Raw genomic sequence first — 27,996 nt, 5'->3', positions numbered from 1 at the left:
GCTCCTTCATGACAGCAGGTGGAGAAAAACAGTCAAGATTGACTACCTGTATCAAAGGAGTTTGCCTGTTCATAAATCTTTTTGTTTTAGTTTCCAGCAATTGCAACTATATCCTTAAGTGGGCTGCAATTTGGTAAGAACACAAACTTTCTTTATTCCAGATTTTTGGGCATTTTTCTTCTTAGCACAAGAAACTGATTCTGTGAGACCAAAGAAATAGAATTTTAACCTGATCGCTGTGGTGTGTATTTGGAGGGATGATGGTTTAGATGATGTCCCTTCCTATCAAATGTTTTGTATTGATATAGATTCAAAGATGTTACGGTTAGAAGGGCCCATTATAATTTTGCCTCCTGTATAACACAGGCCATGGAAACATATAGGAAATCCAAAGTGTCTGGACAGGGATAGGGGGGGAAAGGGTTTTACCTGTTTTGATTTTGATTATTCCTGCTTTGAAATAATCAACTCCCCCAGACTGTATACTGGTGGAGGAATGTCAGCGGTAAAAACTTGAGCTGTAGTCTCCATCTGCTGGCAGATTGAAATTTATGCCACAAATCTCTGAACCGCTGTAGAACAAACTCCAAATCTCAAAGCCAGCTACCAAATGTGACTGGTTATCTCAGGCTGTAGTCTAGTCAAGATTAGACGAGGCTTTCCTAGGAAATGTCCATTTACTCCAGGAGTCCCGCTGGATAGCAGAGTGAAGAACCTCTCCTCACCTGAAGTCAAGCCCCTGACTGGAGTGCTGAGGTTTAGGGCGTGGGTTCAGGCTCATGGCCCGACTACAGCAAGGGCAGCATCCAGACCCTATAGCGTGGGGGGCAGTCGGCTGCATTGGGGCCCTGCACCTTGGCAGGGAGAGCGCCCCACTCCCAGGGACAGCAGCAGGCTTGGGGGGGGGGGGGGGGTTTGAAGGGGGTTTTGGGGGGGGGGGGGGCCGTGCCGGGGAGGGGGGCGGCCAGTGCTGGGATGAGCGCCCCCAGAGCACGCTGCCGGCAACGGTGGGGGAGGCTCCGGGCCCATAAGGCGGACACGTAGCTCGCCTCGCCTCGCTCGGCCTCTCTAAGGTAAAAAGAGGGAAAGACCCAGAAAGTTATAGGGCAGCCCCTGCTCGCCCCGCCGCCTCTCAGTGCGTGCGCATGCGTCTTGCAGCACTTCTGCTTTCCCTGCAACCCCCCCCCCCCCCGGTTCTGTTATCGCGCGAGACTAAGCTATTGTCGCGTCACGTGGGTCCGTGTCGAAGATGGCGGCTGCCGGCGGCCTGGGGAGTCGTAGCGCAGCAGTTCAGACGGGCCAGATAATGGACACGGGGAGTGGCGGCGCCACCGAGGAGCCGCCGGGGGGCTGCTCAGACACCGTGCTACCGGGGTTCAGGGATGCCGACTCCTTCGTCAAGGTACGCGAGGGAGCCGCCGCAAACTACTACTCCCGGCGTGCTTTGCGACATACACACGCCGCAGCGGGGCATGCTGGGGACTGTAGTTCCTGCTGGCGGTCCTAGCTGATGCTGAGGCCTGAGGGGACGCTCTCTACACTGTAAAAAGCAACAGAGGGTCCTGTGGCACCTTTGAGACTAACAGAAGTACTGGGAGCATAAGCTTTCGTGGGTAAGAACCTNCTGCCCGGCTCACTCAAGCTCTACCCCGCCCATGGCGACCAGTCCTGTGCTGACAAGGTGGGTGGTGCAGGCCCCGGTTGCAGCAGCAGTAGGAGATGGGCGCAGGGTCCCTGCTCCAAGGCCCCGCTTCCCCACCGCCTTGCCCCTTAGAGCGAAGGCCCTGGGCAAACGGGTGCAAGGCCCATACTACAACGCCCGGCATGCAACACTCCGCCTCGATCTCGGCCGCCCAAACCCCGCTACAGCGGGCACGGAGAATGCTGGGAAATACAGTGTAGAGAATCAGAGGGGTAGCCGTGTTAGTCTGGATCTGTAAAAAGCAACAGAGGGTCCTGTTGCACCTTTGAGACTAACAGAAGTATTGGGAGCATAAGCTTTCGTGGGTAAGAACCTCACTTCTTCAGATGCAGATTCAGGTTCTTACCCACGAAAGCTTATGCTCCCAGTACTTCTGTTAGTCTCAAAGGTGCCACAGGACCCTCTGTTGCTTTTTACAGATCCAGACTAACACGGCTACCCCTCTGATTCTCTACACTGTATTTCCCAGCATTCTCCGTGCCCGCTGTAGCGGGGTTTGGGCGGCCGAGATCGAGGCGGAGTGTTGCATGCCGGGCGTTGTAGTATGGGCCTTGCACCCGTTTGCCCAGGGCCTTCGCTCTAAGGGGCAAGGCGGTGGGGAAGCGGGGCCTTGGAGCAGGGACCCTGCGCCCATCTCCTACTGCTGCTGCAACCGGGGCCTGCACCACCCACCTTGTCAGCACAGGACTGGTCGCCATGGGCGGGGTAGAGCTTGAGTGAGCCGGGCAGCCCGGGAGGGGGGGAACCCGGGCGCCAGCGTGGGCACGGGGGGGGAGGGGGATGCTGCCCCCACATACAACCTACATCCTCTTCCCCCTCCCCGCACAGCACGCGTAGCCAGAGCTCCCCCGTGCAGCCTCCCAGCGCCGCCCACTTTAACCCATCTTGCCCCGGGAGAGTGGGGGGGACACGCTGCATCTCACTGCCGTGAAGTGAGTCCGTGTTTGCAGTTCTGTTGTATGGAGAGGTGTAGGCCACGGGACTCGGAACTAGAATTGTAAGCTAGGGCCTGTTGTCTCCATGGGCACTGGAGGCAGTCTCCCTTTTTCCTAATTTCATGCAGTCTTCCTATTCCTGGCAAATTGTCAGCATAACCCCTCCCATTAGTTAGGGCATTCCCTGCAGTGGATTCTGGAGAACTAGAATCATGGGGATGAGATAAATTGAACCTAAACAGCTGGTACTAGCTCGTGCATGGGCCCTGATGCCAAAAGCAGCCCTACATTTAGTTATCTGTGTCTTAACAGGAAAAAAATTCAAAGGAAACCCTCAGATTTGGCAACACTGGAGTGGTGGGATTCTCTATATTCTTAGTATCAGAGGGGTAGCCGTGTTAGTCTGAATCTGTAAAAAGCAACAGAGGGTCCTGTGGCACCTTTAAGACTAACAGAAGTATTGGGAGCATAAGCTTTTGGGGGTAAGAACCTCACTTCTTCAGATGTCTTGCATCTGAAGAAGTGAGGTTCTTACCTCCAAAAGCTTATGCTCCCAATACTTCTGTTAGTCTTAAAGGTGCCACAGGACCCTCTGTTGCTTTCTATGTTTTTAATTTTTTTGTAATGCTCTCCCTACAGTAAGAAGGGTTTTCAATATGCATTTAGCAGCTAGGTCTTGATTTTTGGGATATAGGTGGACACTTATATTGGACTGTTAATCCAAGCATTCTACAAACTGATTTTAAAACCATAGTATTTGCCGTCTCCATCATTACAAATTTAATTCCTGAACATTCCCTCACCCAGGGACCTTTCATTTGCCTGGTCTACACTACAGAGTTAGGTTGATGTAAGCTGCCTTGCATCGACCTCACAATGGAAGTGACTACACTTAAAATTTCGCTCCTGCAAACTTAACTGCCCTGCTACACCAGCTTAATAACGTCACCTCTGTGAGTGGCGTAGAATCAAAATCAATGTAGTTAGGTCGACGCAGTGTCAGTGTAGACACGATGTTGCTTGCATAGATGGTTACTGGCTTTCAGGAAGCTTCCCACAATGCCCTACGATAAAATCGATACAAGCGCTGCTGGTAAGGACATGCACTGGTGATACAAGGAGCGAAGTGTAGACACACACAAGCGATGCAATTACTGCAGTGGCTGTATGCCGATGTAAATTAGGTCGACTTAATTTTATAGTGTAGACATGGCCCTAGAGAGACAGCATTTCCTGGTTCTGAAGTTGGAGCTAGTATACCCATAATATTTCCATTAAACCAAAACATCTTCAGTTTAAGGTTTTTCTTTTCTTTTTAGTATTAGTTTCATTAACTCGGATAGAAATGGTTGTAAACTCTCTTGTTTAAAAAGGCCTAGTTGTGTCTTGGTTTAGGAATAGTAATATAATGCGAGGAATGGGGTTACAGTGTGTTCATCTGGCAGGGACATAGAAAAATGAATATACATTGTGGAATTATATTTTAATGATGTGATGCTTTTTAACAGCATGCACTTGGCACTGTGGTGGCTGCTACTAAGGCATCTAATGGGCTCCCTCAGCCTGGAGATGAATATGACTTCTATCGCAGTTTTCCTGGATTCCGGGCATACTGTGAAACGCAAGGTGACAGGCTGCTTCACTGGTAAGGACATTTTGGCTTTCTTGTGTCAGTGGTGAAAACCTAGCAATAGGGAACAGAGTGAGGGGCAGAGAATTCTCTTCTTTGCAAATTTCAAAATAAAACAATATATGAGCATTTTTGTGACGTATATTTCAGCTGTATTTAAAAATGTGTCAGCTGCTTTTCTGATCCATGAAATTTAAATGGTAATGATAAAAATGGAGTCATTCAGTTTACCACTGTAAAGTAGCTGTAACAATTTAGGTGAAGAACTGAGCAGGTGAGGGCTGATGGAAAGGTGACTTCCTAACCAGATGTCCCAATCTAAGTTCCATAGACCCAGTGGAAATGAATAGCAATACTTAGCACTTTCTCAGAGCTTCTCATGTTCAAAGCTCTTACAACAGTATCTAAAGGATCTGTATTTTATTTTGCAAACCTCAGAGTAGCCAGAGCTCAGGAAGGATCTTAATTGGTCCAGTCTTTAGTATACCTGCTTTTAATGTCATTTAAAGAGTAACTGAACTATTCTCTTGTTAGTATGAGCAAGGTGATGCAGTATCATGGCTGTCGCAGTCACATCAAGGATCGTAGCAAAGCAACAGAGCTGGAAGATAAATTTGATTTGCTGGTTGACTCCAATGATGTCATTCTTGAAAGAGTGGTGAGTAAACTTTCCCTGAGTTTTTTGTCTTGTAACCATTCAGTGGATCACTCTTTCTACAGAAATTGAAATGGCAATATTTAGCAATTACACATTGTTCCTCACTTTTAGATCTCTTTCATTTTAAACATTTATTCTCTTATAGTCACTATTTCTTAGGTATCTCTTGTTGGGTTTTTTTGTTGTTTTTTTAAATTACAGCCTCTGTTTTTTACAGGCTACTTTTCTGAGCTGTCTGTCACTTTTCTGTATTTCAAATCACAGCAGTAGGTTGGAACTGAGCCTGTAAGGACGAGAATGATTACTTGTATGACAGCAGCACCTAAGGGCTCCAACTGAGATTGGGACCCATTGTATTAGGTGCTGTACATACACACAAGCTGTCCCTTGGCTGAAGAGCTTGCTATCTAAATAGAATGGACAAAGGGCGGAAGGTTAAGCAGAGACACAGAAAAGTGACATGATTTACCCTAAGTCACACAGCAGAAGGAATAGAAACCAGGGCTCCAACTGTTCCTGAAAAACAGAGACAGTCAATCAAACCTTTCCATTGCAAATGAGGAAGAGAAGGCTGCCTGTGTGGGTGCCAGAGCGGATGTATCATATACTATCCCAGGAGAGCAAGGGAGCTGGAATAATTACCCCAGCCATAAAGAAGCAAACAGGCTGGCAGCTGATTAAACTGACGTGCGGCTGAGAGCAGAGACCTCAGGACCAGTCGCATTCAAAAGTAAAGTCTCTTAAACCAGTCATTTAAATCAGTGCTTCCCAGACCCCACTAATGGCACCTTGGGCTTTGGTGCTGTAGCCTCCCACAGCTTTATTCTCTGCTGCCTGGAACCTCATGCAGTCATTTACACTTGTGCAAAGTGAGTGTGAAAGACGCCTAAGAAAGGCCATTGCATGTGGGGCTGAGAATCTGGAGATCCATGTTCTATTCCTGGCTCTGCCATTGACCTGTGGTGTGACCTCGAGCAAGTCACATCACCTCTCTGGGCCTCAGTTTTCCTTCCAAACTTTTGTCTATTTAGACTGTCATCTCTTCGGGTCAGGGACTGTCTCTTACTATTTGCCTGTACTGTGCCGAGCATGATATGTCCCTGATCTCAGTTGGGGTCTCTAGATGGTGTCATAATGCAAAAAAAATAAATAATAAAATAAAATAACCTGATTCCCAGGCCAGTGCCTCAGCCACTAGAAGACAATGCCACTATAACAATGGTTCATTTCTCAGCATGGCTGAGAGTTGTTTACTTATCATGCTCTGCCAAGCAAATTAGATGCAAGACTAACGCTGTGTTGGCCCAATCTAAAAACTGGGCAGAGTGGAGGATAAGATATGAGAAGAGAGTGTGGGACTAGGATGATCAGCACATGAATACCTCTGAAGAAACTCTCCTTTGATTCCTTGGCAATTGCTTCTCCTAATCCCTAAAATTAGAATTCCTTACCTAGCCTTTGGCCACTCTTGCCCTTTACAAAATTCAGAGTTGGTGAGCTTGGAAGCAGCTGCACATTTCTCTCCTTTCAGTCAGGCTAGACTGCCAAGTACAGGATGTTTCATACAGTTTTGCTTAAGCTTCTTTTCCCGAATTTCAGGGTATTTTACTGGATGAAGCAGCAGGAGTGAACAAGAACCAGCAGCCTATCCTCCCTGCAGGGATGCAGCTCCCAAAGACAATTGTTTCCAGCTGGAACCGTAAGGTGAGACTTCCACAGTCAGCTGATTTTAATTAACTTGAGCTATTTGTTTAGGCTTGAGTTGTAGTGATGGTGGTTGGGAGTTCAGTAACCCAACGTCCCTTTAGATTTCTGGTTGTGCTTCCCCTTTCTTCACTCCAGATTCAGGATCTCTGGGTTTCTGATCTAGATTTCATGCACACAGATCTCTCTCTAAACTGAATTCAGGGCCCCTGGGCACCTAATTTAGATGCTATTGTATGGACCTTAGATACTGTGCTCTAATTTCAGGGGAGTATTTCATTGTTGTGTCTGGAGTTTAATATTCAGATGCATATAGGGTGAGTCTTAATAGACTATCTCAAAATCCATTCAAATGTGTTTTTTAAACAGAGTGGAGAATCCCACAGAACAAAGTCTGAAACCTTCCGATTGCTACATGCCAAGAATATCACTCGACCACAGCTCAAATTTCGAGAGAAGATTGACAATTCCAACACTCCCTTTGTACCTAAGCTTTTTGTCAAACCCAACGCTCTGAAACCGCTGCCTGAAGGTAAGAAGGCCAGAGCAAGAGGGCTTCATTTGCCTTGGGCACCATATAATAATAATACCACCTAGCTCATATTATTATTAGGGCTGTCAAGTGATTAAAAAAATCATGATTAATCGTGCTGCTAAACAATAATAGAATACCATGTATTTAAATTTTTGGGATGTTTTCTACATTTTCAAATATATTGATTTCAATTACAACACAGAATACAAAGTGTACAGTGCTCACTTTACATTTATTTTTGATTACAAGTATTTGCACTGTAAAAAAACAAGAAATAGTATTTTTCAATTCACCTAATAAAAGTACTATAGTGCAATCTCTTTCTCATGAAAGTTGAACTTACAAATGTAGAATTATGTACAAGAAAACTGCATTCAAAAATAAAACAATGTAAAATTTTAGAACCTGCAGGTCCATTCAGTCCTACTTCTTCAGCCAATCGCTCAGACACAGAAGTTTGTTTACATTTGCAGGAGATAATGCTGCCCGCTTCTTGTTTACAATGTCACCTGAAAGTGAGAACATGTGTTCTCATGGCACTGTTGTCGCAAGATATTTATGTGCCAGATGCGCTAAAGATTCATATGTCCCTTCATGCTTCAAACACCATTCCAGGGGACATGCGTCCATGCTGATGACAGGTTCTGCTCAATAAGGCCTGGTCTACACTGGGTGGGGGTCGATGTAAGATACACAACTTCAGCTACGGGAATAGCGTAGCTGAAGTTGACGTATCTTATTTCGACTTACCTCCCATCCTCACGGCGCGGGATCGACGGCTGCAGCTCCTCCATCGACTCTGCTACCGCCTCTCGCCTTGGTGGAGTTCCGGAGTCAACGGGAGCGCGTTCGGGAATCAATATATCACGTCTAGACGAGACACGATATATCGATCCCCGATAGATTGATCGCTACCCACCAATCCGACAGGTAGTCTGGATGTACCCTAACAATCCAAAACAGTGCGGACCGACACTTTTTCATTTTCATCCTCTGAGTCAGATGTCACTATCAGAAGGTTGATTTTCTTTTTTGGTGGTTTGGGTTCTGTAGTTTCCACATCGGAGTTGCTCTTTTAAGATTTCTGAAAGCATTCTCCACACCTCATCCCTCTCGGATTTTGGAAGGCACTTCAGAGTCTTAAACCTTGGGTCGAGTGCTGTAGCTATCTTTAGAAATCTCACATTGGTACTTTCTTTGCGTTTTGTCAAATCTGCAGTGAAAGTGTTCTTAAAATGAACAACGTGTGCTGGGTTATCATCCAAGACTGCTATAACATGAAATATATGGCAGAATGCGGGTAAAACAGAGCAGGGGACATACAATTCTCCCCGTCACAAATTTAATTAACGCGTTATTTTTTTTAACGAGCATCATTAGCATGGAAGCATGTCCTCTGGAATGGTGGCCGAAGCATGAAGGGGCATACGAATGTTTAGCATATCTGTCATATAAATATCTTGCAATGCCAGCTACAAAAGTGCCATGCAAATGCCTGTTCTCACTTTCTGGTGACATTGTAAATAAGAAGAGGGCAGCATTATCTCCTGTAAATGTAAACAAACTTGTTTGTCTTAGCAATTTTCTGAACAAGAAGTAGGACTGAGTGGACTTATAGGCTCTGAAGCATTACATTGTTTGTTTTGTTTGAGTGCAGTTGTGTACCAAAAAATCTATATTTGTAAATTGCACTTTCACAACAAAGAGATTGCACTATGGTATTTGTATGAGGTGAATTGAAAAATGCTATTTCTTTATCATTTTTACAGTGAAAATATTTATAATCAATAATAATATACATTTTAAATTACAACACAGAATACAATATGTATGAAAATGTAGAAAAACATCGAAAATATTTAGTAAATTTCAATTGGTATTCTATTGCTTAACAGTGAGATTAAAACTGCGATTAATCGTGATTAATTTTTTTAGTCGCGATTAATTTTTGTAAGTTAATCGCATGAGTTAATTGCAATTAATCAACAGCCCTAATTATTATTTTTATAATGAACATCAAACAAAAACCAAACCTCACAAGCCAAAAGAAATCATTGAATCTAAAGAACGTATATCTCAGAAGGAGACTAAAACCCTTTGGAAGTAGTAAGCGTGCCATTAGGATGTTGTTAATCTTATTAAAGGCAAGTCTGTGTAAAATGTCTTGCTGTGGATGCACATGTAACAATCTGTAAAACAGAATATATTTCGCAGCTAATCCTGCTCCCGCTAAAGTCAGGGATCAGGCTTTTATTGATGTCAAGAAGTACCAGGTCCTGCGTAAATGCAGTTGAGCTTAGAAGAAATAATGGGTTATTTTACTGGTTTAGTGAAAAAAAGATTAGATGTGAGCTTCTTTGCTTTGGCTTCCTTAACCAAATAGTTGGCACAAGGCAACCAAAAGCTTCAGTAGTTCTTCTCTTCTCCCTCCCCCCCCCCCCCCCCCCACGCACACAATAACATCCCAAATCTTTGGGATCTGTCTTCTGTTGTTTAATCAGCATTCCTCCATTAAAATGCAATTGCAGTTCTAGCTGCTAACAGTTGATTTGACTTTCGTTTATTATTTTTCATCACTTTCTAATAGCAAATATAATGGAGGTAGAGCTGCTAGTTACCTTTCCATTGCAGAGCAATGTTTGGCAGCCAGAATTATTCATCTTTGGGATGCTCGCACCAAGTGATTAAATTTAAAAATGTCTTGTTATATTAGCATTGCGCATCTTACTTAATCTTTGCAGGGTGACATATGTTCTTGTCATACCTACTCCTGAGTTATAAAATGAGGCACAGATAGAAATCTTGTGTTTAAAAGCAGTAGGCCAGGAGTGTTTAGGGTTTTATAGTACTTAATGATTTTAATGGGTTTTAGGTTAGGCATTGAGGAGAGAAACTTGAGTTAGGAATACACATTATTTGTACAGCATTGTCTAATTTTTTCATCTTGGTCATTCAGCACTCGCAAAAAGCAGGCGGGAGCGAAAGGAGCGTCCTGAGGACTTGGATGTACCAGCTGCTCTAGCCGATTTCCTCCATCAACAGAGAACTCAGCAGACTGAACAAGACATGTAAGAAATTAAATAGGCAACAGGATGCTGGAAATACACTAGATTTATATGCATTTTGTATGCAATCCTTTTATGCGTGTACCTGTCACATGCAGCACCTTATGTGGCTCTTCTCTGTGTCTGTGCACATACATGCTGCTTCACTTATAGCTGCCTCCATATATGTTCATCATTTTTTTATACCCATGCATAACAAATCTGCCCTGTGCTAGGATTTCTGGTCAATACTAGGCAAACTGGTGGCTCACAAAGAGTATCTCTTGGTAACTACTTCCTGTGGCTTGGTGAAGTTGATTGGAATGATACAGATTCCTTTTTTGTTATTTGTGCAGGTTTGCTCATCCTTACCAGTATGAACTGGAGCACTTTGTTCCACCAGATGAAGCTCTTGAGAAACCACAACTCCAGGTTAGTGCCCAGGTTAAATTAGCATTCGAATCTAGAAAAAATGTTGGAAGAAGTAGATAATCAGTTTGCAGTAGACCCTGCTTGTAGCCTAGTTATGATTGAGGGGAGCAGTTACAGCCTGTGATAGCAGTGTTTAATTCAGAAACTTTTGGGTATTCTGGGAGGAAAGCACTATGTCCCCACATGTGGTATCTAATAACTTGCTTTGTCAGATGTACAGGCCTGTTGAGGACACACCCTGCCATTTTATCTCCACCCTGGATGAGTTGGTAGAACTGAACGAAAAGCTTGTAAGCTGCAAAGAATTTGCTGTGGATTTGGAGGTAAGTGTGTTGCTCTTTGTTTTAAATTACATATGCTGAGTTAGCACTTAGCAGGTCACATTATACTATTGTCCATCATCTTTTGCTTTGTGTACTATATCCTTTTTATGTTGAGTTAGGTGATATGTCCCAGGTCTGATGTGGGAAGCTTGCTGCATTTTATTATTCAGAAGGCTGCATGGGATTTTGGCTGCCATTTTAACTTCTCAAACTTTATTCTATTATAATAAGCTTTATATTGAATTTAGTCTGTTTTGAATTTTTCCTATGATCCTCTGGGTTATGTTGAGATCCATGGAAAGGACCAACTTCAAAATTAATTCAGATGATGTATTATTAAAACAGTAGCAATGATTGCAAAGACCTGAAATCTGTTCATGTCATTAACTTTTGTCTAGAGGCATTCTTCATTCATTTATTGTCATCTTTTCCTCTGCTTTTGGTCATTCTGTGTTTCATAATACCACTCCTGCAGGGGCTCTGAGTTAACTTCTGTCCTTTGTCTGGTAGCACCATTCCTATAGGAGTTTCCTGGGCTTGACATGTCTGATGCAGATTTCCACCCGGATGGAAGATTTCATTATTGACACTCTGGAGCTACGTAGTGACATGTATATTTTGAATGAGGCCTTCACGGACCCTGCTATTGTGAAGGTCAGTAGACTCTTCCAACCTATTCAGAATTATGCTGGATAACTTATTTTTGGCTTAACTCTGTCCAAAAACATGCTTTATCCTCCTGCCCTGGCTACTCCCTCCTTCCGGGGAAAGGTTGGCACAAGTGGGAGAAGCCATGGTATGGGCCTGATCCAATACCCATTGAAATCATTGGAAAGATTCCCCTTGACTTCAGTGAGCACTGAATCAGCCTGTATGCCCTCAGGCCATAAGATGCTAGTAACATCTAAGTCACTGTTGTGAGAATGAGCACTGCTTAGTTGGTAATGGCCCAAAAATGGATATGACCACCCATCAGGAGGTCTTAGGCAGGTCTGTATCCATCAGACTGTGCTGGACACAAACCAGGTACCATTTCTGTTGTTCTTGATTGTAGGTGCTTTACTGACAAGTATGAAGACAAGGTCCCGGCCCCAAAGAGCTTGCCCACTAGATAAAAATGTGTAAACACAGGAGGGAATGGATGGGGAGCATCATAAGCAATATCACTGAACAGTTAGCAGGCATCTTCTCAGCTCCAAAGCTCTTGGGTTTTACTATCTATTTTGGGAAGTGGGGGCAGGGGAGAAATACTTTTTCAGTAGTTTACCAGTTGTCTGTTGAGAGGGCTGAGTGTGGAAACATGGTCTGGGTGAAACCAAGTACTTGCTGTTATGCCACTGACAGTGGAAGGAGAAATGCCAGCAAAGAAACATAACTTTCTAACTCTGGTGCTTCAGTGCTTCAGGCCCCTAAGTGGAATTGGTTATCCTCTCATCCCAAGTGCTATTCCACATTCCACTGTCGCATATTCTTGTTTCTGATGCATTTGATTGTGTTGCCTTACAGGTCCTTCATGGTGCCGACTCAGATGTGGAGTGGCTACAGAAAGATTTCGGTCTGTACTTAGTGAACATGTTTGATACTCACCAGGCTGCCCGTCTCCTCAACCTTGGCAGGCACTCCCTGGACCACCTGCTAAAACTCTATTGCCATGTGGAAACTGACAAGCGGTATCAGCTGGCTGACTGGAGAATTCGGTAAAAGTTTTATCCTGACGTGTTGGCATTAGAGTTAAGAGTCAAATTCAGGACTTGTTTGCATGTTAATGGGTGACTGTTTCACTTCTCAACCGACCCCCAAACCACATAGCTCACTGGGATTTTTGGTTAGTACTGTGGTGGTGGTGAACTGGAATAAAAGGGACGGGCTTCAAAACAGAGCTGAAATGCATTAGCAGATTTGTTGAATGGGGTTGAGATTAGTATGTACAGCACCTGCCTATGGTACACTGTGCTTGGCTGTCTATTTCAGCCCCTTACTTTGATGAGCACTAAGTTCTCTCCAAATGCTGTAATATGTGTTTTTTAAAATCAGCGAAACAAAAGACTTTTGGAAGCTGAGTTAATGCAATAGGAACAGTGCATAACTACAGTGTAATGTTATGACAAAAGCTGCCACCTCCTTGAAGAAGTAATTGCTGCCACCTTCCCTGCATTGCTCAGCCTAGCATTCTAAAATTGCAATTCTGTTATAACAGATGCACCACTAAAAAAATTCTAACTTCCAGACAAAACTGCTATGTAAACCAGTACAGGGACTGAATGATGGGTTCTAGGTTGAGAATGATCTCTGCGGTGCAATCTCCCCTGGCCTACGAAGAGCACAGGTGTGGTACATAGGCTGTGCAGGCGCACAGTGGTAGCCACATTACTATACAAGGTACCCCCTGCCATCTGATTGAATGGCTGCCCTGGGGATCCTGGTCTCCCAGATATAGGCAAGAGGTCAGATGGAGAAAATCATTGTAATGGTGCCCACAAATGAGATTCTGGTGAGAGGAATCCATAGAATTCCTGGATTCGTTCTTGGGAGTAGACCCAGATGTAGCTTGTCTTTACGTGCTGTGGCAGAGGGCACTGCAAGGATGAGGGATGGGCTACTATAAAACATTTGTGCAACACTGATAGTTCTCTGCTTCCAGCCCTTTGCCAGAGGAAATGATCCAGTACGCCCGAGACGACACTCACTACCTGCTCTACATTTATGATAAAGTGAGAGAGGCACTATGGGAGAGAGGAAATGGACAGCCCACTCAGCTGCAGGTGGTGTGGCAGCGCAGCAAGGACATCTGCCTGAAGGTAAATCTTCACCTGGGGACTAATTATCTGGGTCAGAATACAGACTGTCTAGGATGGGAAGCACCCCAGGTTGGGCCTGGCCCATTCCCTACCTTCTGACCGAATCCCTAATTTTCAGTATGTATATCAGGAAATAGTCTTACAGCCTTACTCTCTCTCCATTCCCACCTAGGGGGGCCACGAGCAGTTTTCAGGGCCAGTGTTAGACTCGCTAGGGTCCAGGGCAGAAAGCCGAAGCATGGGGCTGAAGCCTGGGGCCCTCAGCCCCAACGCCCGGAGCTGAAGCCAGAGCCTGAGCAAAGTAGCTTAGCGAGGGCTCTTGTGGCACGGGGCTCCAGGCAATTGCCGTGATTGCTACCCCCTAATGCCGGCCCCGACTTTGATATGCAGAAAACCAGTTATTGTGGCACAAGTGGGTGGTGGAGTTTTTATAGCATTGGGGTGAGGGGTCAGAAAGAAAAAGATGGAGAACCCCTGCTCTAGATGTCCTAGACCTTTTGTTATCTTCAAAACCGCTGCTCTTGATCCACATCAACCTGCAGGTGTCAAGAGACTGAAACTTTTCAAGTGAGTCAATATTTATTCACATTTCTCTGGATAGCCCGAATAAAAGCCCCGGATATTGGAGCACACTGTAACTTTATGACAAACATACACTGCCAAGTGAACACTAGTGAGAACAAGAGGTGGGTAGTTTTCTAATTGACCAAGACTTAAAGATCTGGTATGTCTATGGATGCTCTTGGACTTGAAAACTTCCTTGTGTCATATATCCAAATTAAAATGAAAAAAATGAGCGTGGCTGGAACTAAAATATAAACAGTTGTCAGCCCCAAATGCTTACGGTTAAAACCTCAAGTGGCTCCTCAGTCCTGACTTCCTGAGCCACTGTTGCAAACCATCCAGTCCTCTCTTGTGTGCTTGATTCTCTGTGCTAGAGAGAACACAGCCTGGGAAGTGCCAAAGGGAGTTGGTACATGACTCTGTTTGATATTGATCACCAATCTCTCTAATTCTTCCTGTTCAGAAATACATTAAACCCATCTTCTCAGAGGACAGCTATCTTGAGCTCTACAGGAGGCAGAAAAAGCATCTCAACACGCAGCAGCTAACAGCTTTTAAATTGCTATTTGCCTGGAGGGACAAGATGGCACGCCAAGAGGATGAGAGTACAGGGTAGGAAGTCGTTCATTAGACACAGTTTTAAATGGATCTCTGCAGAGTGGTGCAGCTCGTCGAAAGAAACACTGGATCTGCTAAGAATGGTTGATTTGGGTGCTTCCTGTGTATCTAAGACACTATCCAGTGAAAGGCGCCGTACTTTAGTTGCACCATTTCCTCCCTGTTCCTCTGACCCCCGTAAACCCCAGATCAGAAATCACATCGGGGGAGGGAGGAGTTGCCTCTATGGTTTTCTAGATCAATCCTGATTTATTTCTCCTTAACTGACCCTAACTCTTAAGAACTTGTATCATTTTGCACTGGATCCATAAGGTGTTTGGTTTTTTTCCCCCCTCCCCATTAAATTTCTCTGTAAACAAGTCTAACATTAACACAATTACCATGATATCAGTGCTACTGCTCTTTATGTTGCAGGTATGTGCTACCAAACCATATGCTACTGAAGATAGCAGAGGAGCTGCCCAAGTACGTATTGGTGCCTTTTTGGTTTTTTTTCTGTTTTTGTACAACTCTGAATGTAATTTGCTTGTCCCAGGTCCCAGTTGATCCCAGGTCCATCAGTCAGCTGGGTTTTCCTCTTACCTTGTTTTATTTTATTTTTTTTACTTCTGTGGTTAGCTTGTTGCTCCCAGTAATTAGCACTGCTTTTGCCTTTAGTTCTTCAAAGCAGAGAAATTCCATGCACAAAAGAATTAAGATGCTAAACTCTTCTAGCATAAGCCAGATGGCTATGAAATACATGTGTCTTTGTGTCAGGAATACTCCGCCTACTATGCAAAACATGGTCACACTGCTGCCAGTCATTGCATCTCCCTTCTTTTTTGAGCTCTCCATCAGTACTCTATAGTATACACCTAGGTGTTGGTTCAGTTTGTAAAGGAAAATGTGTAGGTGCCACACCCCTCTTATGTCCCCCACGACATTCTCCCGTAAACAAGATTTTTTTCGGAGGGCTTGGTATTCACAATTTACCATCCACACTTGAAAGGAGATAAAACTGCATCTGTGATTTCAAAACCCTCCACACTCCCTCTGTAAGAAAAATAGATATTGGACAAGGAGAGAAATTAAATCTGGATGCAGAAAGAACACGGGAGGGCTGAGCTAACGGGCTTTCCTTATGTGCTCAGACTTGGTATTGACACATTTTGTAGTTGTACTGGATAAACAGTGATGACTAATCTGATTTGCCTTACTCAGTGAAGCGAGGCCTCTGATTACATCTGGTTGACTGTCCTTTGCATGTGGAGGTTTGATTTATTAGCTGTATATAGCAAACTCCGTTTCATTCATTATGTCTTTAGAGAACCCCAGGGCATCATTGCTTGCTGCAACCCGATCCCACCACTAGTCCGCCAACAGATCAACGAAATGCATCTCCTCATCCAACAGGCCCGAGAGATGCCTCTGCTCAAGGTACAAAGATCTTCTGCCAACACATAACAAAACTCAAAAGACGTGGACTTTATTGTGGAATATCTCTTGCACCTTGTCTTCCAGAGGTTCCTATTGATCTCATAGGTTTTGAAATCTAGAAATAGTCTACACGCAAGGCTATAGTGCAAGGCTGTTGCTGGGGATTGCCATTTGTGTGTGAGACAGTAACCTCACTTTGAAGCCTGAGTACTGTACAGTATGCTAGAGTGCACATAGAAGCACTTCCTATAGGCATTTCGTCCTACCCCCGCAATGAAATCTCACTGCAGACTTCAATGTAGTTCAGGCCCTTAAGGGAACTAAGGGAGTAACACGGTAGAAATATTCAGTCTTGAGCAAAGCAATCAACAGTGAGGTTTCTGGGGCATAACCCCTATTCTGCCTTTATGCACACATCACATTTACCTACAAAGGGAATAAGAGCTTGTTGGATGCACATAAGAAATCACCAATGACAAAGCCCACACAACTGGCACAGCAGAAACCTACACGCAACCTAGAGGCTTGGAATGAGGTTTAATAAAGGTCAGCACATACCTGCTGTTACTACAGTGGAGCGCATCCTCCTACAGGGAAATTAAGCCATTCCTGAGCACAAACACAGCCTTGCTATGTGAACAGCGTCGTAATTTTACCTATCCTCACACAGACACGCACCCCCGGGAGGGAAATGTAGAACTGTTCTTCTGCTAGCTGTGTTGAAAATGTTGGTAGGGGGAAGCTTGTGCCTGCTGGACTAGATACTTCAAAGTTAACCATTAGTAATTTTCTTATTTTTTCTTCCCCCCCTTAGTCTGAAACTGCAACAGCGGTGAAGAAGAAAGGGTCTCTACCCAACCCAGAGGTACTATCTGTGTCATGCTAAGCATGCTAATGTGTTAAACCATAAACTCATAGAAACTGCTATAGCAGAGGTCCATATCGTGAAGCATGAAGATTGTAATTTTATTCTAGCTAGTTATACTAAATCCACTGACTAGTTTTTTCCATTTGACAAACATGTCCCTCTGTTAACCCAGTTTTATCCTTGTGTGCTGTAATGCTTGTAAAACTACCAGTCATGAGTCAATATTTTAAAAGCTCCAAGCAAGACTATAGTAAATAAGTCTTCCATCAGTAAACGTTACAGTTGCTGGACAAAGTTTTGTGTACGTTTGTTATAATCTCTATTGACTGATTTTAAGAAGGAAAATTTCAGATGAGTTACTACAGCTGTCCCAGTCGTCTGCCTTGTGTCTATGAAGCAAAGCATTCTTAATAGCCATTTGCACAGCCATCCTTTTGGTGCCGGATTCACTGTGCAATTTAAGATGAGCTATATTAGAAATACTTAGCCTCAGAACATCACCCATACATTTAAATTGTGATTAGCCTGTCATTTTCCACTCTGTAAATTCCCCTAAAGCATCCCAGAGCAAGGTTCTGTATTGATCACATATGTAATTTGAATTTGTTTGCAGAGGCTGGAGAATCATTTGTTTGGACCTCATGACAATTCACGTGTTCCTCTGGATGATATTCAGAACCTCTCAGCCTTAGGTAATTTGGGAAGGATGGGAGACCGCCTCTGACTTCTGCTAATATGGAAAAAAATCAAGTAGTTTTTTCTTTGACACCTTAAAATAAGCATTTCACCTTCAGTGGAAGCTCATTTGCAGAGCCAGGGAGATCATAGCAGAACACAAATCCAATAGGAATGGAGTATTCAAAACCAGAAACTTCGTTTTCCTTTCTCTGCAGAACCTGCACCAGTTCTGGAATGCGGGAGCCTCTTTTCGGACAGCGAGGGGGAGATGGACGGCACAAGGATATTATCCAATTCCACATGTCTTGTTGCTACAGCCACTATCAGTATATTCAGTGTAAGCTCCAGTAATATGAAGGGGTCTGCATCTGAATTTTAGAAAATAAAGGTTTGATAAACTGGTGAAGCGTTCTAGTAATGCTGCACAAAAGGTAGTTGCAGAGGAATAGGGTATTCCTGGAGATATTGCTGTGCTCCCTGTCAGGTGTACAGCATAACCAAGTTCAGCAAGAAGGAAGCTGGCAAGTGGATTAGCTCTTCTTACAGTCCCAGGGTCACTGCCCACACTGGGCCTTGAGGTGGATTAGGACATGATACGGCAATAACCTGAGGAGCCCAGAAATACAACTGAAAATTCACCTACTACTAAAACAAGCAGCAAGTGTGAAATGGGTCCTGTTAGAGAACAGAACTTTCTAGGCTTGCAAGTATAGAAGTAAAATTCAGTACTGCCTCAGTTCCCCATCTCGCTTCCCTCCATTCCCCCTTTTTCTCTGTTTTCCCCCGCCTGCCGCTGCTGCAAGTAAGCGAAACCTAGTTGATGATGTTTCCGTTTTTGACACTAGGGGATATCCTAAATGTCTTTGGCTTTTACTAACGCTACTAGCCCTTAAAAGCCTCAGGTCACATATCCTGTGTTTCAAACAATGCTGGACTCATTGTCTACATACAATCTGTAAGTAACTTTTATGTATTTTATATGCTAATGGTTTTTCTGCATTCCTTAAGGAGCCTGATGTGGATGAAGGGAATGAGAAGAACTTAACAGTCGCACAGCAGAAGGCTCAGCGCATAATGGAGTCCTTTGAAAATCCGTTTAGAATGGTAAAGGGCACTGTATATACTTTGTAGTGACAGCTGGTAAATTGAGCAATATCGTGGGTCCCATAAGAGCAGGAGTTTTCACAAGGCAGGGTTAGTAAAACCTAGCATGAAATCAGCTACTGCTCAGTTACTGGAATCACAAGGTTATATGCTTAGATGTATTTTGCAAGGAAAACAATGGGATTTGGTTTTGAAACTTGTAGAGTGGATGTTAAGGAGGCACTTCAACAGGTTAAAAAAATCGTATGTTTTTAAAAACTTAAACTTTTGTTGGATACCTTTAAAACCATTTTTTTAATCTAGTTTTTCATCTTTGACTGTATTTTACGTCTCTCAGCTTGATGGTGAAAATAAACTAGTCAGTTCTCTCTTGATCTGAATCTATTTCATTTCTGGTTTGCCATGTTCTAAAATGTATTTTGCCAGTGTGTTTAGACTTGCAAACTGGAGGATAATGTAATCAAAAGTGTTTCCATTGGATTTACTTTTAATAGAAATATTTCTGTTGGCCTCAAGCTTTGTAATTTTGGACAGGGGTGCACTGACATTCTTTTGAACCATTAGCTTTCTGTAGAATTGATGTTAAACGTGACCTTTTTTTCCAGTTAGCACCTACTAAGTGTGCATCTCAGCCGTCAGTGACTGCCCCTGACATGTATGCTGCCTGCACCCTGTAGCCTGCTGTGTTAAAAGAAATTTTTCTTTTCCTTTTCCCAGTATCTGCCTTCAGAACAGAATCCTGCCCACATCTCACAATCAGCAAAGTTTGACCCATCATCAAAAATTTATGAAGTGAGTGTCTACTTGCCAAATTTCCTGAAAACTGCTCAGCTCCTTGTGAAAGAACCAGGTGACAACAAATGAATTCCGAGTCCCCTTTGGAAGTTTCTGAGGGGCGTGAGATTACTTGGATTTACTTTTTTCCTTTTTGCTTCCCTTTCGCCTCAGAAAAGGGGAGACGTTTTTCAGACTTCTACAGCATTCCTCTCCTCCAAAGAACAAGGGAAACGCCAGCTCATATCTCCCACATTGCAAAACATTGAATTACAACTAGACACCATACCTGACCTGGATCCTTTGGTGCTAATTCATGTGGCTCAGTACTCTTTACAGAATAAAAAAAGTCCTATTTTAACCATGGTTCATGCAACAAATTTTAATCTCCAGCGTAGTCAAATTTGGTGTTCTGTACTCCAAAATGAATGCCGGTGCAGGTCTGTAAACTCCTCCCCCATTCTGTCTGACTTCAGAGTGAGTGATCCTGGATGATTTTCTTTTGATGTAGATCAGCAATCGGTGGAAGTTGATGAGTCAGGCACAACTGCAGAAAGAGGCAAAGGAAGAAGCCAAAAAGAAAGCAGTACAGCAGAGAGGTAACACCCACTTTTTTGGACTGAGATTGAGGGGAGGGAAGGTGGATCTTCCAAACCCCCCGAATGTCCCTTTCCCTGTAACACCACTATTCAGGCCCTGCATCTTAACTGCAGCCTTTTCAACCAAGACACTCTGAGCAAGAGTCCTTTTCTGAAAGTCCAAACCAATTTTAGCTGATTTGGGTGGTTAGCAGTGAATGACATAAGGTCCTCCTCTCCTTCCTGCCTTACCAGCAATACATCTGTAGTACTCCTTACCTTTACAGAGCATAAAAGGTCAGGACTGGAAATCAAATGCAGATCTGATTGTTTGGTAGTTCAGAGTGCTTGCATTAAAACTACCATCATCATAACCCATAGTTTTTAACTAGAAAGTTTCCTTTCAGCATGGCAGGCCACCTCTTTCCTCTGTCTAATCCTTGTATATTTGTAAGGGGCTAAAACATACTGCTGTTTGAAATGGAGAGATTGATGCAGTCAGTGGAACAAGGCCCAGTGTAAACTAGTGCTTTGCAAACTTCCATACACACAACTCTTCCAGTGTGTTTCTGTGCTAACATGCAGTATCCCTTTTGTTTGCGTATTAGCCATTCACTGACAAGAGACTGCAAATAGTGCTTAATTATATGTATTCCAGGATGACTCCTCGAAATTCACTTCCTCTGTAACCAGTTCCACATAGAATGCAGGTATCCAGTGTTTGAAGGCTGGCACGTTAATCTGCACAGTTATTACTAAAAAACCCTTAACACTTCTCATTTTTGTTATTCCTCAGGTAGAGAAGGTGCTTAAGACTTTGGCAGAACAGTGATTAGTCAAGTATCAGAGGGGTAGCCGTGTTAGTCTGGATCTGTAAAAAGCAACAAAGAGTCCTGTGGCACCTTATAGACTAACAGACGTATTGGAGCATAAGCTTTCGTGGGTGAATACCCACTTTGTCAGACGCATGACATGGATATTCACCCACGAAAGCTTATGCTCCAATACGTCTGTTAGTCTATAAGGTGCCACAGGACTCTTTGTTGCTTTTTAGTAATTACTCAGTCGTCTTGGGGACACCCAAAATCTTTTCTAGGGAGCCAGCCCAGCGGGGTGCCTTAGTTTGTTGATTGATTGCCCTCAATTATTCAGCAGGTGGGAGTGTTTCAGGAAGAGGTGGTTAGAGAGAGAGCTAGGGGAGCTGAGAGCTAAGGTGGAGTGAGATTTGAGATAAACCATTCCCCACCGCCCAACAGACTATTGAGGAATCGGCCAGCTGGCTTCCCCATAATCTAGATATGGTATGCTCCTGACCTGCCATAGTCTGGGGGATATAACCCCTTTTAGATCACGAGTTTTCTGATGAAAGAGGTTCACATCATGAAGATTGTCTCTATGTGGTATCTGGGGTAAGAGGATTGCCCTTGCAAAACAAGCTCCTCATTCTTTCTTGAGAGCGATCTTTGCTAATGCTGTCCTGCTTTCCTGCATGTGTCTCGGCTGAATCTCTGTTTTGTTCTTTTCACAGCCGCTCGTGAACAGGTGCAGAAGGAGTGCAAAGCAACAGCAGAGAATATTGTCTCAGTCCGTCAGCAAGCTGTGGTACGTACAAGTGTTTGGGTGTGAAGGACAAAACAAATATCTCTAAAGCTACCCCTTTAGCCTTCGCAAATATAAACTCTCTGCCCTCGATCCGGGGCACTTAACATCTCTCAGGCACTCTGAATCTATGGATTGAACCTTTCTTGGGCTTCTGACCCTGTACACAGCCACAGGCCTCGTTTCAGACCTCAGTGAATCTGTGCTGGGCCTCACCCTACTCCAGTTTCAACTCTCCTCTATCCTAGAGAATACTTGCCATGGCCTTATCTCTGTCTTCCTCTTTCTCGGTTCCCCCCAAAATGTGTACATAGACCAACAACAGATTCAGGCCTCTAGTGTTATGATTGTCAGCAGTATTTCTAATCCGAGAAGCCTCTGCTATGGGAGCAAGGCATCTTTAACCTTGGATCTCAGTACAGAAATGATGTTTCCCCCAACCCCCCTTATGGTATCCATGGCAACTGCCATCTGAGCCCAGTGTGACCGGGCAGAGAGGTTATCGCATTTCCTTCCTTGGGTGTGTTGCTTTTACAGCAGGAACAGGCCAGCAAGAAGAGGGAGAGAATTACCAGTGAACCAGGAACCGAGACACCAAAACAAGAGAAGAAACGGCCAAAAGCCTCCCAGCAGCCAGAGGAGCAGGAAATGCCAAAGCAGTTCACCCCCTTTGATTACAGCAAGTCTAACTTCAAGGTGTTCGCGGGTAAGAGCTGGACTCCCCCCGACGAGGCTGCAGGCTGTGGAGACCGTTGGCTGGCTGAGCCCTGGGGCGGTGTGGGTGTGTAGAGCTCTGTGACATCCAAACAGTAATGTCTTTGCCCTGTACTAATGGAAGAATTGGGAATGATTTTAAGAAATCAGCCTGGTGAAGTGGATTGCTCACCATCCGTCCATGTAATTACAAAACCAGTTGAAATGTTCTTGGAATTACCAAAGGCAGTGGCTCCTTGTTCTGCACAATAGAGTAATGTATTTCATTAAACCCTGCAGAGTAGAAATAGGAGAGACTTGAATCAGGTGTAATGAGGATCCATTTAAAAGCTTATTCTCTCCTTAGCAGTATACTGTGTTTCATAGTGAGGGAAAGACAGCCCTGTATATTTCATTACAGCCAAAGAGCACTTGCTATTGGTGTGAATTTACTGTTCATTTAAAAGAACCTTTCTAATAGCAATTATTCTCCACTCCGTGTCTGTCTCAGGAAACAGCAAATCCAAGCAGTCATCCCAGTTTGATCCAGCCAAGCAGGCCCACACAGGCAAGGTAAGGGAACACTCTGAAATGAGGAACAGAAATAAAGGTGATACAGTGTGTCTGTAGACATGTCAAACCTCCCCTAATAGCCACTTGATGCTGAGATGCAGGCTTTCAATCACGAATCCATAAGGCTTGTTACAAGCCCTCTTCCCATGTGCACCCTCCTCCTGCCCCACTGACTGATGTGCAGATGGTACCCACAAGCTTCTCTTTCAGATCATTACAGCTATGTGTAGAGTTTAACAAGTGATCAGTTTACATGTGATACTGTGGGAAATGCAGTTTCCTGTGCAGTCACTTCAATGTCAGTCCAAACTCATTCCGCAGAGAGAGATGAGATGTAGAATAAAATGAAGCATGGTGGTGGGGATGAGTCGGGGAGAAGAAAAGGGGATAGGTCCTCTTCAGGATCCCTCTCTAATTGTAGAAATTTCATCTCCATGGATTCTGTAGACAGAAATGTCAAGCAGAAGCTCCTAGTCAGGAATGCTCATTTCAGGTGAATGAGAGAATATGTTGTATTCCAAAACTCACAACTTAAATGAGCAGAAAGTGTTCCTTGAAGGTATGATGGGCAAGACAGGGTTGGATGCGAGTAGAAGTATCATGTGAATCTATTTTGTTAGTTAATGCACTGGTGGGTCATTTTTCCTTTCATATAGAAATTCTCTGGAGCCAACAAACTTCAGCACCCAGCTGGAAATAAAAGCATGTCCTACCTGGCTGGGAAAAGTGATCGGTATGTTGTTGAACGGTTCTCTGCAAAGTGATGGAGTGTTCCCCACTCAAGTGCCCTGGAGTCCTAGGCAAAAAGCCACTGTTATACTAGTTCACACAGCAGTATCTGGACATGCTTAGCATGAGAGCTGCACAGCACCTACTGGTGTTCATTGACATCAGCCTCAGAAATCTAGTCCAAGCTTAATGTGAATAAAGACAACCCTGGCAGAAGATCTGAAATCCTGAGGTCACAGTGGTGCTAGTCTTATGGGAGATGCAGCCCTGGACCAAAGATCAGGCTGTACGGAGAGAGCACATGTCTAACCAGGGAGTTAGAAAGGAAAGCGATGGTGTTGGCTCATATGAAAATTCCGCAGAGATTAATTCCCAAGATATTTAGTTTGCAGTTCCCAGGCATAACTCTTATGGGGATGTAGCCAGAGGGGCCCATTGTGGCCCATAAATCCCCTGCAGCTGCAGAAGAGCAGCATTACTTTGACTCTCGTTGAGGTGGGAATAGCAAGAGAGCTTGTTTCACCACCGTCTCATTACAGCCTTGCTAGCATTTCATAGGCTTTAAAGCTCAAGTGAACTTCGAACCAAAGCTATTTTAAATTCTTTCTGTAACTGTTTTTGCAGGGGCCCCAGGCACAGCTGGCCAAAAAGATAGTGTTTTGTAAGAGATCCTGTGGGAACTGCCAATGAAGAAAAGTCTCTGTTGTCAAGCTGTGGAGAGGCAAATATCAATCACTGCTGCAATTTTTGTACAGAAATCTTTTAAAAATAATTAAAACGCTTTTTCCAAAGGGGAAAACCAATTTTAATTGTTTTGTCTTTGGCCTTTATTATATTTACATTTTCAAAAGTGGTTGGAAAATGTATTTGGTGTCCGGCTGAACCTGTTGCCACCTTCCGCTGTCTGGAAGAGCAGAATTCGACATGTCAGTTGGATGTGGGATTAACCTGGTTCGTATTGCCAAAGCCAGCACAGAAATAATCAAGAGATTCAACAAATGTGCAAATATTTGTGACTTGAACTAGATATAGGGGAACAAATCCTATACAAATATAACAGCGAAGGAACTAGAGCCAGACTGTCCCTATGACGCCAAACTGCCTGTTTATTCTGCAAGCCACAGTAATGTAGAAAATGCATTTGCTTCCCAAGCAGTAATAATTTCAGTGCTTAGAAGAGAAAAGCGCAGGTACTTCTGAATTGAATGAAAACCAACAATTACTGCTTTGCTTGACTGTTACAGAAATGAACACAGGGACTGAAAGCCATGTAAATAGGTTGAAGGTTAAAACACAACTGGAGAAGACTGAAGGGATCTATTTGACATTGCTCACTCCTGTGCTACTCTGTATTTGAATGTCTGAGAATCTCAAAGCTTGTTCCACGTGTTGAAAAATGAAGGCTTATTAATGCCCCTGTGAGGCAGGTAAGTAGTATCCCCATTTTACAGCTGAAGGAGCACCAAATTGAAGTGACTTGGCAAAGTCATACACTGAGTTAGTGGCAGAGCAGATACTAGAACTCTGGACTCCTGGTTGTCTGCTCTGACCCCTGGGTGCTGCTCCCTTTCCTATTGTCCTTGTCCTTTTTTCCTCAGACCTGCATCACTGCATAATGCTGCTCTGTTTTTTAATCTTCCTATTTGAGCCTAATCTCTAAGTGTTAAGCAGCAGGTGAGCGAATGCAAAAAGGTCCTTTCTGTTTTCAGAGGCTTCCAATCTGAGCACTTTATTTCACACAAAAATTAGCGACGTGCAGGGTGGGTTTTGTTCATTTAGGAGTTTTGCCATGAATAGTGTCAGGCAAATTACATTCAGAGTGGCCGAGCTGGGTCCGTTCCTGCTCATGAAAGCCATTTGCACAGCTGAATATGACACCTGCAGAAAGTCTTTGAAGGGGTGCAGTTGAACAGCAGTTTTCTTTGTGAACGTGCCATTCCACAGCCCACTCCACATTTGCTGCCAATTGCAATTCCCTTTCAGCTTTGCCACCTCTGCTACTTTTTTAATGGATGTATCAGTGAATCTATTGAAAGACCTAGTGACTGTGGGGATTAAAATAATCTTCTGGTTGCTAGAGGCTCCTTTTCCTCATTTTAGACGTATGTGCAATTAACATTTTCAAAGGTTGGGCTTAAATTTCATCTCTTTTTTTGAATTGAGGTTTGTCATAGGTTTTAAAAATTCCCTTAATGAATATGACTGGCAAATTTATGCACGTTTTATCCACGTAAGTGAGATTATCGCTATAATTCAGATGCAGTCCTCATGCTGCACTTTTATGTTGCAGGGATATTTTTTTTCGACCAACAGCCAAGGAACTCTTTTTTTGCTTAAAAATAATTTTTGATAACGTCTTAGGGAAAAAACCCACAAGAATTATACTAAGGTCTGCTCTTGAAAAGATGTGCCATGTGTCTTGTACTATTTCTGGATGTATCCCCAGGCATCATAATATACTCCCATAGCATCTAATCATTTTTAAAAAATCCAGCTAAGATTTTTCAAAAGTGACCAGTGATTTTGGGTTGCCTCAGTTCTTGTGGGTGACACCTCCACGGACCCAATTTTCAGAGGGCAGGTGCTGAGCGCTTTCTGAAACTCAGCCCCCTTTCAGATGTGTGTAGATGGACACCCAAAATCACTTGTCATTTATTAGTATCTTAATCCATATGTTAATTACTGTACAGAAATGGACCTATATAAAAGTGTAATGCTTGGCTGCTTAGAAGTTACTTGGTACTTTTGTAAAGAGAACAGACATCCTTTAATGTACATGTGGTTGGCCCCTTGTATAAATCTGCACCTCAGAGCTGTAATATGCCCATCATTTTTCATATTGAATTATTTTAGTAAAGCAACTTACAATCATATCTAATTGCTTTACAGAAAGCACTAGAAAATAAACGTACACCAGTAACTTTAAATATTATTGTATGGAAGTGGTGTTTGCATTGTCCCTTAGTGGTTTTGCCCTCAGGTACAGTATTCTTGATAAAGAATCTGATTCTGCAATCCTTCTCATGTTGAATGGCACTTACATGAGTAGACTTTTTTTTTTTTTTTAAATAGGACTGCTCACAGGAATAAGTACTACTCAGTGTAAGTAACAGTTGAAGAACTGAGTCCTCTATGTTAAAGTATTTGTAGGGGAGGCATTCTGGATATCATGTATACATCAAAAGTTCTTTCAACATCAGTTCTAATCTTAGTGTGGATTTTACAGTTGAATGTAACAGTGCCCTGAGCTCTCAAACTAACCACATAGCAAGATGTTAAACACCTTGGAGTTATTCTTGCCTTGCAGTTAGTTAAATATTTTAATCAGCGATGTTGTAGTCCCCGTCCTATTTTCACACATGCCTCAGAGAAAGTAGAGAGATCAGTGATGTGTTAGTGGATATGAACAGAACACCTACAGACTACTGAGAGCCTATTTAAGTAGCCAGATTGGATTGTGGAGCTTTCATGTTCATCGCATGGCTCTAATCAGTGGGGAATATAGAGTGAGTTATACTCACTTTTGCAATTGATGGTATTTATCCATTCTTCTAAAGATGTAATATACCTCATTTCATCTTGACTCTTAAGTAATACATCCCTATGCCTCTGAAAGGCCAGTGGCCAAAGATGAGCAATAGTCAGGCCTGAACTGTCTTAGGTTTAAGTTCCACTCTATTCCAGTATCCTGCAGGGCTACAATGGGAACTCTACACCATTAGGAAAGGGAGAATGCTTATTCCCAGTGGAATCTAGTAAAAGCTTCCATTCTTGCCAAGAGATACTGGCTTTTAAAATCATGACATTTTAGGTCTAGAAAAGTTTATTGGAAAGGGAGTTTTATTTTTTCCTCCTGCCTGCTACATCGATGCACTCCTGTGGAACCAAGTGCCTTCTTTCACAGATGCTAGGAGAAAGAAAAGGTCCCACTAATCTTTTTAAAACTACAACAACATTCCTAAAATAGTATATCTCTGCCACATGGGCCATGTACAGACTATGAAAAGTTGTGCCGGGATAGGATTTTATCAGCTCTTACTT

At 43.4% G+C, this 27,996-nt stretch overlaps 1 protein-coding gene across 1 annotated transcript; it reads left to right on the top strand.

Moving 5' to 3' along the window:
- Nucleotides 1–1,220: 1,220 nt before the first annotated feature.
- On the top strand, nt 1,221–26,317 carry EXOSC10 (exosome component 10). Its single transcript, XM_034753230.1, has 25 exons — nt 1,221–1,402; nt 4,146–4,282; nt 4,802–4,925; nt 6,525–6,629; nt 6,999–7,161; nt 10,121–10,232; nt 10,565–10,640; nt 10,853–10,963; nt 11,474–11,617; nt 12,470–12,660; nt 13,605–13,761; nt 14,789–14,937; nt 15,358–15,408; nt 16,248–16,359; nt 17,174–17,224; nt 17,841–17,919; nt 18,121–18,242; nt 18,914–19,009; nt 19,727–19,801; nt 20,295–20,382; nt 21,890–21,963; nt 22,498–22,666; nt 23,165–23,226; nt 23,883–23,959; nt 24,580–26,317. The coding sequence occupies exons 1-25, from the start codon at nt 1,250–1,252 to the stop codon at nt 24,608–24,610; spliced, it is 2,709 nt and encodes a 902-aa protein (XP_034609121.1). The 5' UTR covers nt 1,221–1,249; the 3' UTR covers nt 24,611–26,317.
- Nucleotides 26,318–27,996: the final 1,679 nt, after the last annotated feature.

The sequence above is a fragment of the Trachemys scripta genome, chromosome 19 (genome assembly GCF_013100865.1).
Source record: "Trachemys scripta elegans isolate TJP31775 chromosome 19, CAS_Tse_1.0, whole genome shotgun sequence".
NCBI lineage: Eukaryota > Metazoa > Chordata > Testudines > Emydidae > Trachemys > Trachemys scripta.
The sequence above is the reverse complement of the archived record's forward strand: the minus strand, read 5'-3'. Positions and strand labels throughout refer to the sequence as shown.

What these genes read in the sequence shown, in the direction of transcription:
- EXOSC10 (XM_034753230.1), top strand. Translation starts at nt 1,250, where the DNA reads ATGGCGGCTGCCGGCGGCCTGGGGAGTCGTAGCGCAGCAGTTCAGACG. An exon ending in GGTCTCTACCCAACCCAGAG is followed by an intron (nt 17,225 to 17,840) that starts GTACTATCTGTG and finishes ATTTGTTTGCAG; the next exon opens with AGGCTGGAGAATCATTTGTT. An exon ending in TCAGAACCTCTCAGCCTTAG is followed by an intron (nt 17,920 to 18,120) that starts GTAATTTGGGAA and finishes CTTTCTCTGCAG; the next exon opens with AACCTGCACCAGTTCTGGAA.